Source organism: Aythya fuligula, chromosome 2 (assembly GCF_009819795.1).
Source record: "Aythya fuligula isolate bAytFul2 chromosome 2, bAytFul2.pri, whole genome shotgun sequence".
Lineage (NCBI taxonomy): Eukaryota > Metazoa > Chordata > Aves > Anseriformes > Anatidae > Aythya > Aythya fuligula.
The window spans coordinates 120,649,243-120,663,084 of NC_045560.1; the positions used below are offsets into that span (position 1 = coordinate 120,649,243).

Here is a 13,842-nt window from a genome sequence, read left to right on the forward strand (position 1 = left end):
AAATTTGTTTATGTACACATGGTACCCCTTTTTGAAGGCAATGAATATTTCTACAACCATACAGACCTAAGACAGAAATTATAGGCATCCTGTAAATCCCATTAACTAATGCATTAGTATTTCTTATGGTAGCTACAAAATTGAAGTGCTTACAAAACAGCACAAAAGAAAAAAAAAAGAAAAAAGAAAAAAAGATAGCACCCATATTTAAGACTTTTAAATTCAGCACAAATACTTACCACATACTAAGATAATGTACAAATACGCATGAAAGCTCCTTGTACGGATAATCATATAGTCTTTCTACTGAAAATGTGTAAAAACTAATGTAACATTCACAGAAGTAGACTGCAGGACTAACCTCTCCAAACATTTAAATCTAACAAAAAGTTCTACTCATGTCACATAAGATAGTGCTTCATACTGCTTACTTAAGTCTAAAATTAAGCTTATTTATGAAGGAACAAAATATATCTAAATTTGTTTTGATTCTAACTAGTATGATTATGAAGTTGTTCAATTGTTTTTTTTCATGTTGTCACAACACAATAATTTCACATAATTTCTTCTGCATATTTAAAAGTGTATTACAAGCTTTAAACAGTCTTTTACAAAATTATGGGCACTGAGAATGCTTGTATATGTCAATATGAAAAGCTGTTACTAGATGTGTACTGGGGATACACTGGTGTTCCACTACGTGGTGCCACTGTACGGCCTTACAGTGACTAACGCTGTGCTCACACAAGTTGCTTGCTAGATGTAAAATGGAAAGCCACAGTTTTGTATAAAAGATTACTATGTGAGCTGAGCTTACCATTTTCAGCACTGTGATTGCAAGGTAAAAAAGCAGTACTTGAAGAAAAACAAACAAACAAAAACCCAGGGATTTTGTGTCTGGTATGGGTTTTCCCGTATAGATAGAATGGCAGCTGCCTGGCATTGGCATGGCATGTTTGTGGTCTATTTGGTGTGTCATGGCAGAGTTTGTGGCATATTGGTATTTTTACCTTTATTTCCTTTCTCTGACTGCAGTGATACTCCAAGCCTGGAGGAGTGCTGTCACTATGACCAGAAGGGAAAAGGGATCTGTTCACAGAGAGATGACTGTTTTTATGGAACATTTGCACAGAGGATGGATATCCTAATTTTAAGGTGATAAAAAACAAGGCTATTTGCACCATAAAAACAAGGCTCAGCACCATAAAAATGCTGAAAATGGTTTGCAATATGTTACTATATATGTGTGTGTATGTATATGTATATTATGTGTTACCTTGGATACAAGGCTTGCTCTGTAGGCAGCTAACTGCTTCAGATATTCCTTCTTGGCAGCTTCAGTTTTCTTTTTGTATACCTAAAAACAAAGAGTGTCACATTGGTAAATTAATCTGGTTTTGTTTTTGTATATCACCGGTGTGTCTCATGCATCTTCATAAAGTCTTTCTAAGTAAACATCCTTTCCTGCTCATATACTCTAAAGAGTGAAATAACAAACATCAAATATTTTAATGAAAATATTGTTCCAAGTGTGAAACACCCTTTAGCTACTTAGCAGTACTGAAAAAAAACAATATCCCTCACAGCATATCAGGTTTAATTGTTCAAAGTGAAGTGCAGGGCACACTTGCAAATGGGACCTTTAGGGATAGCGGAAGGCAGGTGTGAGCCTTTCCACTGGCTCCCACTTGTGAGATGAGTTAAAAGCCTCTGGGGAAGACAGGAATGTGCAGGAAGACATGTGAGCTAAATGAAGGAGGAGATGATGGCACCACACAGATCAGCCAAAAGGCTTTCTCTCTTCCCTGGATTAACTGTTGGGGGCACTCAGAGAAGCTTCATGGAACTGCTGAGGATAATAAATGTTAGTCATTATTCCAGTCTTGATCCCATATCGTTCTAATTAACTTCTCAGGAGCATAGATCTATTTCTGTACAGTTCTCTCAACCTACCAAATTATTTTAAATGCAGCATGTGCACAATCTCATAATAGATTAAAAAGCTTTGAGAGTCACTTCAATTTTGCCCAAATTTCAAGATCAAAGATTATCTACAGGGCTAGGCAGGACCTCATGGCACTACAGTAACATGATGTTATAAAAGTATACGTAGATATTTAGGGTTGAAAGTTCTCAAGAGGAGAAACGCTTCCTGACCTGTGGAGCCCAGATAATGACTTGCTGTTAGCGATGTCAGTGACAAATTCAGGAACAAGCCAGCATTTCTCTTTGCAAATATTATCATGAATTTTTCACTACTTCATGTATTATTTTTTTTCTGAGACAGTAGATTTTGGAATCATGCAAGCATCTTGGCCTCATATAACTAAGCAGGATTAATTGCTGTCTTTCCACGCTGTACAGAAATGCTTAAAAAAATATCCAAATGTAAAATTTAAAAGTAAGGAAGACAACTAAGGGGAAGGAAACTTTACTTTTAAATAACTGTTGTGTTTCACAATTTTTTTAAGTCACATGGGCATTTTTTTAAGCCCAGGGCAGAGATTAGTTCATATTTTCATGGGCATTTGGTTTACACAACATTACACAAAATGGGACTGCATTTTTGAGTCTCTGCTGTCCACTTCTTCAGCCAAATGCACAACCTAGGCACCAGGTGTCCAGGCACCAGGTATTGTCCACAGAGGACAATACAAAGTGACAGTGTTAAGCTGAAAGGACCGTGTAAAACATCATTTTTATAAAGAATGTGCTGATGAAATGTTTTTGTTTCACTGAGGCTTGGCTTTCAGGAACAATCCTCAAATACAGGCTGGCAAAACTCAGAGGCTGCCGAAAAGGATTAAAGATTTTGCTTCCCAGGGAAGCAAAAGATCATAATGGAAACAGAGAAGTCTTAGGCTTCTAAAACTGTAAATATAGAGAGGAAAAAAATATTGGTTTAGCTGTGCAACTGTATCTGTGCCACCTTGTAATTTATCCAGATTAAGATAAGTATATAGTGCTGGCTGATCTCCTATTGTTTTGGAAAACTAAAGCAAACAAACAAACAAAAAACTAGTAATTTTTTTTTTTAAGTTGTAATCATTTGTGATTAATAGAGAAATGTACAGTTTGTTTTGAGAATTAATAAAAAATTAGTCAACAATCTGTTCCTAGATGCTAAAATGAATTTATCTTGACCTAAAGAACAAAGACTAAGTTATACAGCTTTGTATATTGTAGTGGCTCTGCATCTTTCTGATAGCCAATTTAAAAAACACATTTGAACAAAGAATTTCACACAGAATAATGATCTTCAAAAGATCATGTATCTACTGCTTCCACATTGGATTTTATTTTGCATTACACAAATATCAAAAATATACACTCCTGCTGTGCACTTACAGTCACAGCATATTGAAAGCGTCCTCTGGGACCTGACTTTTCCCTCAAATAGTCATATTGCATGAGGTTAACTTAATAATATGATGCTAACAACAATTCTGTAAATCAACAACTAAAACATCACTACTTCATAGGAATATCAGCATTTAGCCTTTATATTATTTCCTGCCCACTTTCCTATATATCTACCATGTTCAGCATACATATTTTCTTGCCCTCTTTTCTCAGGTTTCCTGGTGAGTCAGTAATAATCAAATGAACACCATGTCTTCCATTGTAATAGTAACACTAATTATGTAAAAGGTCATTACGGCACAGAAGTTCTTACTGGATGGGAAGAGAGGGTTTTTACAACTCTAGCCCTCTTTGATGGCTTGCATTGGCCAGAATGCTTACTGCAGGCTAGTTTGCCAGAGGGCAGTCAACTTGCCCTGCTTCATCACTGTAAGGGTATCACCATGTCCTCTGAGGACAATGACTCGAGCTTTTGCTGTCAATATCTTGATACTGTTGTCTTTTTCAAGACACTCACTGTTTACACAAAATACAAGTGGGTAGATGCTCTTTGCATGAGTTTTAGAAATTCTGATTTGTTGTGGCTTATTATAAAAATCAGAGTAAGTTTTGCCTGCCTGGGCATTGTTCGTTTTCATGAGTAACAGCAAGGTCTGGCTGTCAGTACTTTTCTCCACAAATTAATGTTGGCCCTGGCAGTGGTACCAGTTCACTGAGTTGTGCTAGACTGGACTTGTACTGGGAACTTATGAAGGCAGGGCAAGTGGGGAGTGTCCTCTGCATTTGCAGAAGTACCTAAAACAGGTATGAGCAAGTTATCTGCCCCTCCCAACTTTTTTTTTTTTTTCTCTTTCTTTTCCAGCTGTGAGAATTTTTAGCCCTCGAGCTTAAATAGTTTTGTGTTGTAGTAAGGTTAACAGAGTTTCATCCTTGCAGCGCTTTGCGGGAGGAAAAAGGCTCGTGTCATTATTCAAATGTGCTCCAGAAAATGACTGAAGCTCTGTTGTATTTTGTACTTAAGATAGTACAAAATTCTGAAACACATAATTTCCAATAATACATTTATCATTTTTCCTGTATCAAGAAGCAAGTTTCTGTTCTTTTGCTTATCTATAGCATATAGTGACAATATTTAATTTCATTTTTAACATATCAGAAATCTCTTATGAGGTCATTTTCTTCTCCTCCTTCAAGCAAGCAACAATTATTACAAAAGTAACTTGACAGGAGCATATATGTACAGAATTAGGTAATTTCTATCTTTAATTCAATTAACATTATAATTTAATATTGACTGTCATTCAGGAAGTAAAGGCCCATTCTTATTCTACAACTTTTTTTTTTTTTTCTTATACAATATTTTATTTTTTGAATTGTCCCAGTTGTGAAAATGGCAGGAAAAAAACATACATATTTTCTGTATATGCAGGGTGGGTCAGCTTAATTTATTCTTATTCTCTTCAGCTTGTTATAGAAACCCCAAAACACCACGATTACATTAATTTGTCTACAAATGGAAGCTGCTGGCATTATTTTCCTACTGTGAATCATGAATGCAAATGTATACAGCATAATACACAGGTTCTTAGTTTACTATTTAATTACATTTCCCAAGTGTACTCAGCAAGGTAGCTTCAAGTCCCCTTACACAGTTAAGCAAAGCAATATAGAAAAAGGTATTTTCTGAAAGAAGTACGAAATACTACCTTGTGCGTATAAGCACAGAAGACAGCAATTAAAATGAATTAGGCCACCTTGGAAAATGGATGCTCTGTGTTCTCCAGTGGTAGCATAACAGCCTGGTACCAGTTCCCAGACCACTGCAGTGGCACCCTTTAGCTCCAGTTCCCTGGGCTAACCATACATGTGGACCACAAATGCTGCACCTACACCAGAGGCTGAATTATTTTTATTATTAGTGATAAACATCCTTAAAGTGGCTGCCCCAATTTTCACTTGGAGATAGATGGGTTGTGGGTTATATGGTTAGCCACAAGTACTCACAAATACTAGATTTACCAAATTAAAACCACAGTAGAACATCTGCACTTCTTTCTATGATGCCAACTTCTGGCCATGTTTGCTTATGTATTTGCTTATTGTATTTGCTGCTGTATAATTCTTGTCTTCCTAGATCATAAATTCCTTCAGGCAGGCTTTGTGTCTCCTGTGCTTTTCTCTGTGTTGGATGATATGAAACTCATCACTGATATATATAACTGAAATATACCTGTAATGCCTTTAGCCAAGTTTTTGCTCTGGTTAGTCATCCTTTCCTGATGAACTTCCTTTGAACTTGCTTGTGAAGGACTATCAACATATCAACGCATTATGCAGCAGGACTCCTACTCTATCCAGTGTGGCTTGCACCCTTCAGGGAAACAGGACTCAAATGTCTGCAAACATGTCCAAATAACAGGCTCTAATGGAAGAAGGAACCATTAACTACAATCCTCTTTGATATTAGGGAGTTGGAGATAGTGAGCTAAACTGACTGATATTCTTAGGAGAAAAGGAGACTTTCAGAATTTGTGCCTCATGGTAGTCTGGAAAAGCTTTGTGTCTCCTAGCTGACAGAGCACATTACAAAGAACCATATTGTTTCCCTGGCCTTGCCTAAATAGCTGGTAGGAGGATGACAAAGAAGGGGAAGTTTTCGGTTTATCTTTGTCTCCTTAGAGTTGACACTTCCAAGCAAGTTATATTTGTCTTTTTAAAATGATGTAAAGGTGCCCACATTTGTTTTGATGGAAGTGTTCCATAAACCTGAAAAAATAGTATATGCAAAAACAGCAAATCAAAAAGCAACATGACCGATTTTGACTTTTTGGTCTCTGCAGTGTTACTACCCATGGGAGTATCATTTTCACAGGCTACAGTTACAGGAATGTCATCTGATAAAATACGGCAGGCTGCAATCCAGACTTAAATTCCACATTCAGATTGTCATTCCTGGCTCTGCATACCTATGCTCATAGAGAAAACTTCTATTTTTTCCAAGTGGGAGACATATCTCTAGTTTTAATCTTTTGATTGTGCAGCAAAGGCACCTAGAACTGCACACATTCTTCTAAAATATGGAGAGAGATATTCCCACAGCAGTCAGAAAAAAATCCTCAGAATTGCTTAATGGATACTGAAATATGTTACCATTTGATTTTTAATCTAGGTACATACAGTAACAGAAGGAGGCCCAGGGCTAGCTATATGGCTCAGCAGTCTCTTAGACTGTACAGCATGAAAATGACACTTATGACATATTAGAGGCTTAGGGGAAAGAATTCAGTCTTTCTGGCATGCAGGGTAAAGATCACAGGCCAAATTCAACTCTAGTACAAATAGAGAAACTCTATGGAGTTCACTGGAAATTGCAGCCATTTACGCCAGGACTAAATTTGACCTTACAGGCTCAATGCTTGCAACTTACAGGAGCAAGGTTGTTTATTTCATCAGAAGCACGTGGGATAAAAGCTGGATACAAAACAAATGACATTAAACACACGATTTATTTGGTGATTATTTGCACCTGTTGGATTTTTTTTTTTTTAATGGATGTGAGCCAAATGGAGCATAATAATTGGGCCTAAGTCCAGTTGTGTACACAAATGATTTAAAGCCATGTTCCCGCTGAGCTCAAATATATGGATAAAGGGTTGGGAAGAAGAATGAGTAGAAAATTAAGGCTATCATTTCTAAATATTGCTGCAGCAATACTTAGAATCAATGGTCTTTTTGGCCCAGTTCTTTTCAAGCACAACAAGAAGGTGAAGTGCAGCTACAGCCAACATTCACAACTCCAAGGCAAGGTATGGTATTTATCTGGTAGAGTCTGTTACATGTAGTAAATAGGAAATGGGTGCTAGAATTCACCTGCCAGGTGGAGCAGGCAGGAAGCCAGAAGACTAGAGGCTGTTTAACCTTACATAGAGTAAGAAGAAACAGTTCCTATTGCATTTTTTTAAGTATTTTTTTTAATATATTTTTTGTATTAAAAAAAAAAAAAAAAAAAGTTTCCCCTCCTGAGTGCACAGTGCAATTTCAATACAGGAATTTGTCAAGAAAAACAGTGGAGCTCCAAACAGGCCTAATGTGCAGCACTGTAAAAGTGACTTTGGTAGTGCAAGTAGCTAGGAGGGAATGTGTAAGGTTTTTGTCTGTTGTGCCTATTCCTGAATCCATTTTGTCTGTAATTCACTTTGGCAGTATGCACACGCAGATGTGCCTTTGCTTCCTATTCTCATTTACAAAAAGAAAACAAAGCTAAATTTAAACCTTGTGTGCTTGTTTATCTAATAAATTGAAGGTACATTCTCATCCTCTTACAAGTGTTTCAAAGTTACTCCTTGGAGATTACTTCATTAGCACAAACATAAAAAAATAATAAAAAAAAAAAAAAGGTCCTCTCCATAGAGGGAATGAGGGAATGAGAAGTAGATAAACAAGCATCTGTATGAGTATATGAGCATAAATAAGAGTGAAAAAAATGTAAATTTACGTTTTCAAAATGCTACTGACTACCTTGACCTGAAGATCTCCATATACCTCTGGAGCTATATGGTTCTCGGTTCTCGAGAACCTCTGGTTCTCGGACTTATTGAGGCGCACCTGGGGGACAAAGCAGTCATTGGTCCCAGCCAGCATGGGTTTGTGAAGGGTAGGTCCTGCCTAACTAACCTGATTTCCTTTTATGATAAGATCACCCGTATGGTGGACCAAGGGAAACCAGCTGATGTGATTTTTTTGGACTTCAGCAAGGCTTTTGACACGGTTTCCCATAGGATCCTACTGGACAAAATGTCCACCATACAGCTAAATAAAAACATCATACGATGGGTGAGCAATTGGCTAACGGGCAGGGCCCAAAGGGTTATGGTAAATGGGGCTGCGTCAGGCTGGCGGGCGGTCACCAGTGGGGTCCCTCAAGGCTCCATTTTAGGGCCGGTACTTTTCAATATTTTTATAAACGATCTGGATGTAGGAATAGAGGGTATTTTGAGCAAGTTTGCTGATGACACCAAACTTGGAGGAGTTGTGGACTCAAATGAGGGCGTAAAGGCCTTGCAGAGGGATCTGGACAGGTTGGAGAGCTGGGCAATCACCAACCGCATGAAGTTCAATAAGAGCAAGTGCCGGGTCCTGCACCTGGGACGGGGAAACCCTGGCTGCATGTACAGACTGGGCGATGAGACACTGGAGAGCAGCCTAGAAGAGAGGGATCTGGGGGTCGTGGTAGACAGCAAGTTGAATATGAGCCAGCAATGTGCCCTGGCAGCCAGGAGGGCCAATCGTATCCTGAGGTGCATCAAGCACGGCATCGCTAGTAGGTCAAGGGAGGTGATTGTCCCGCTCTACTCTGCGCTGGTGCGGCCTCACCTCGAGTACTGTGTGCAGTTCTGGGCACCACAGTATAAAAAGGACATGAAACTGTTGGAAAGTGTCCAGAGGAGGGCTACGAAGATGGTGAAAGGCCTTGAGGGGAAGACGTACGAGGAACGGCTGAGGTCACTGGGCCTGTTCAGCCTGGAGAAGAGGAGGCTGAGGGGGGACCTCATCACAGTCTACAACTTCCTCGTAAGGGGTTGTCAAGAGGCAGGAGACCTTTTCTCCATTAACACTAGTGACAGGACCCACGGGAACGGGGTTAAGCTGAGGCAGGGGAAATTTAGGCTGGACGTCAGGAGGGGGTTCTTCACAGAGAGGGTGGTTGCACACTGGAACAGGCTCCCCAGGGAAGTGGTCACTGCATCGAGCCTGTCTGAATTTAAGAAGAGATTGGACTGTGAACTTAGGCACATGGTCTGAACTTTTGGGTAGACCTGTGCGGTGTCAAGAGTTGGACTTGATGATCCTTAAGGGTCCCTTCCAACTCAGGATATTCTATGATTCTATGATTCTATGATTCTATCTTAACAGATGCACTGAAGTCTCTTGAACTTCCTGATGCCCTTACTCTGGGCACTCCACATGCAAAGCCATGCAACAGGAATGCAATGACTCTTCCACCCATGGGATGAGCTTATTTGTCACATCAAGGTACATCAAGTGACACAGCATAGTGTCCCAAGAGAGAGGTTACATGTCCCTGGAGACCAGCATGAGCCAAAACCTCTTGAAACACCAGTCTCTGATCCATTTGTATCTGAGTCACGTCTCATACCACAAGAGAAGCTCTGGTGTTATGCCAGGAGTTACGCTACATCGAAGTGTCAGCATTTTAGTCATGAAGTGTTCATCAGCTTACTTTTAAAGCTCCTCCCAACCTACCTGATTCATTCCTGGCACTGGATAAGGTGCTGCTAAAACTTCACCATTCTCTTCCCCAAAAAAGAAACTTATAGAACATGCTCAGATATTTTTTATGCCCATATTGGTCTGAGTTATTTTTACTGACCAAAATAGAAACCCTTGAAAGCTTGTGGGTTACAATGAAAATGCTAGCAACATCAGAAAAAATGACACTAATGCACAAGGACTTCAATTTACTTAAGCATTGGTAACATACAATCCAAGTTCCATCAGATGTTAAAGAATAAACTGCAGCTTTTATCTAGTGGGTCTTTGAGCACCAATGAGGAGTAAATGATTTGATTTTGTAAGCTCAGAGGATTTGTCAGCTGCCTCATAAGTATAATTCTGGCTCTTCATATTCCTGCTGCTTCTAATTTAGCAGGACAGGCTCATAATTGAAGCAAATTAACTATTTACACTTGCCACTTCTACCAGGGTAAGAGGACACATCAGCAGGAAAGAATGAGTGGGAAATTAAATTCTTCCCACTTGTGTCAGATCTGCCCTTATATAAACACATTAACAGTAATTTCATGAGGCATCAAACATAGGAATAAATACTGAGGGATAAAATAATGAGGTGTTGCCATTGAGCTAACTGTTGCAGCTAATATTATTGTGTATGAATTATGCAGCCTGAAAGAAGGCATATGTTACAGCACTCAAACAGTCGCTTCGCCTGCTTCATCTGATCGTTAAGTTTTGGGCCCCTTAGGTGAATCCATCCTTTTTCCTGCTGCAAGGCCAGTGCAACACTTAAGTAAGCCCACAGAAACACATGCTCACACATACACACGTACATACACACACTAAGCTGTTCATAGAAGGCCAACTTCATTCCTGCTAGAATTCCAGTTAAATCACTGAAGCTACACCAGAGATTAATTTTGTTGAATAGACATTCAATTCCATTTTTAGTATAATAGCACATTTATTAATGTCTTTGGCTGAAGTTTTAAAGTTACACTAATGTAAACAAGAACATTTTGTTTGTAATTTGCCATATATACTACTGCTTTACTAGGTCTCCAATTAGAAACCTAAGGTTTATTTAGTACACACACATCTGGTACTGATTTAAAACGACTCTCCTTTTTCATCTAAGGACAGAAAATGACCTAAGTAGCCTTTTTACCTAGTTTGAACCAGCATTCTGTCTGAAAGCCACAGACTTGACCATTTAGCATGCTGAACCCTCTTCCCTGGGGGCTGTTTTTCTCCCCTTTGCAGTAAAAACGTGTGCAAAGGGCAATGATGTACATAAATAGGCTATAAAAAGGGATGCACAGAAAAATAGTATTGACTAAGGAGAAAACAATGATCGTGACAGTAAGAGAGGATCTAGAAAAGCCACTGAAAATATCCCTGTGCTGTGGCTACAGCACTGGGGAGAATTTATCCTAGCATACTACTGCTACAGATGCTTTCCATTCACAGGTTTACTAATCAGAACACTTTTAGAAAACATTCACAGTGAAAAACGAAGGAAAATGCACAGTCCCTGCTTCTGATTATGTGTCATTATTGTACCCAAATTGGAATTTGAGAAAAAAACTATGACATCATAAGTCCCTTTAATTCCTAGAGCTCTCTGTGTATAAAGGTTTGGACATACAAAATACAAACACACACCAGAGTTGTTTGAAAATGGTTGTTGTATACTCAGAAATTAAAGGGAACAGTTATAGCGTATGACACAAAAATATAAATGTCTTTATATGGTAAAATGAGAGTGGAAGTACACTGGTATATGCTTTAACCTAATAAATTGCAAGATTTGCATAGTAAGAGAATCAGTGTGTGATAACTTTTAAATATAACCCTAACCTCAGCAAGGCACAAAGCTTTTTTGTCATTCAAATTCTGTTTTCTCAAACAACATTTTCCTAGTTTATTTGCAGTTGGAAAAACATATGTGCTTCTTGCACAAACCCTTTTAAACCACAATCTAATATGTCAGGTTAATATATATATAATTTTTTTTACAAAGGCTTGGGCATACATATACTGCCCTCAGGTTGTTACTGTACTGAGTTTCAATACATTTACTTATTCTGTGGTTCTGTGGTCAATCTGCAGGGATAAACAAGAAGAATTCTGTGCATTTCAGAAAAAGCTGGCTCAGGTCATAGAACAGAGAAGATTTCATTCTGGCACGAAAAGACAGGGTTATTCTTCTTTCTCAATAGCTGCATTATGTTCTACTTTCTGATTCATTTATATTTACTATTTAAATAGTAAAAGGAGTTCCAATTCAGGAAACATAATTTGGAAACATAATTCTATTTAAATTCCAGAATAAGCATTTGCTTCCAAAACATAAAAGCCAGAAGCTTTATGATAATTGATTTTTTTCCCTACAACTATAATCATCAATAAATTTCATCAATAAAGTATTCCTCTAATGATGTTATTATTTTCTTAGTTAACTACTTTTGAGTTTCTGAAGCTTCTTCAATGCAAAATTCCAAATAATGCATTAATCATTAGTATTTTTAGAGTCCAATTTCCCTACTAGAGACACAGGTTTCATAACAGTTACTAATGCTCTGGATCTGAAAAATTAGGCCTTTAAAATACAGACTATCTAGTCAGTTAAGATGTCTTGTAATCATTACTTTGTACTATTAGTTCCCTAATGGAATAAAGAATGAGTTTAAATTTATTCTAGAAAATAGGATCTTTTTTTTTTTTTTTTTAATAGGGAAAAAATCTTTTATTCTTTTTGTACAATGCTATATTAGAAAGAGCCTGGGCCTGGAGTTTTAACAAGTACTTAACAGATGATAATGAACAGGCAAAATGAGTCAAAGAGCAACAAAGACATGTTAACCAAACTCTTGGAATAATTGGTTTAAAAATTCAGTTTTAGCCATTTTTTCATGGATGTGTTATGTGGATTCTGCAACACATCATTCTCCTGTGTTCCAACTTAAATTAAGGACAACTGAGATAAGGAAAATAAATTGTGTTCTGCTGTTCCACTGTGGGACTTACTCAGTTATTGCTTTCAACCAGAAAAGGAATCCAAGTTAAAGCTGGAAAATTTATTTATTTTTTATACACTTTTCTTAAGCCAAATTCTATGGAAAGACTGGTAACTTTCTTCTGGTACTAGTAAAATGACAAATTCCATGGAAATACGTATTCTTTTAGCTTGATCTCCATTATATGGTGCTAGACTGTTACGCATGAATTTAAGTCTTCTGTTTTGTAAGCAGAGCAAAAATTATGGAAATAAAAATGATGACCACTGCAACAGCCACATATTTAGGTCATTATGAAAAACAGGGGATTAAAAACAGGCACAAGATTTGGCGAAATAATTTTTCTGGTTGGTGTCACCACTAGAGAGAGATAACTAGACAGACAGATTCTTGAGAAGTCTGGGTCTTTGCCTTTCACCATTTCAGAAAAGTCTGGATACACAATCCCACAGGCAAGCAAGATGGGTCCAAGATATAGATCTAAGTACTTGGAGTATTCTTAGGTGTGTTAGGGCATGCAGATTCAAACATGGGGAGTGATTCTGGTCTACGACCTTTCTTAAGGGTAGAAACTATAGTCTCTTAGCTTTGGCCTGAGGTCCTGGCTAAGTACAGCAGGTACAGCAAGTTGCTTCTTGAACTGCCTTTTGGGTAGTCTGCTGAGCAATGGCTACTCCTTGAATGGTTTAGCATTCTCCCTGATGCTGGCTTGCAGGTATGCAGGACAAGGAGGAATGGCATGAAAACCTCTTGCTTGTGAGCTTAACAAAAAGCATACTCTGAATTTTTTTAAGTCAAGAATGAATATCCACCATCATATTCCCAAAAAAGTAATGCTCAGCTACGAGAGAACCTCTGTACTGGGAAGGTCTAAACAGCCTGTCAGATCAAGGATGTAACCTTGGCCTTTGTTGGACATACTAAAAATGGTAGAAGGAAGACACAACACAACAAAATAACCTTAATCATAGAATCTTAGAACCATTTACATGTTAGCCAATCATTTAATCACATCATTTACATGTCAATCAAGCCCAACCATCACCCTGACTTACGAAGTCCCATCACCAAACTATGTCCCTAAAGCACCAGGCCAAGTGAGATTTCTGAACCCTAGATATAGAAAGCTATCTTTCTTCAAGCTAAACCTTCCCAGTGCTGACCTTATGCCAGGGTACATACTGGATAGAGTAAGTGCCAAATC

General features: G+C 38.1%; 1 protein-coding gene across 1 annotated transcript in view; it reads right to left on the reverse strand.

Annotated features, from left to right (window-relative positions):
* The window catches only part of TOX (thymocyte selection associated high mobility group box), a 220,234-nt gene that overhangs the window by 23,390 nt on the left and 183,002 nt on the right, over positions 1-13,842 (reverse strand). The window contains exon 6 of the mRNA XM_032182380.1: positions 1,277-1,357. Coding sequence (XP_032038271.1) covers positions 1,277-1,357 — 81 coding nt within the window. The remainder of the gene's footprint in view (positions 1-1,276; positions 1,358-13,842) is intronic.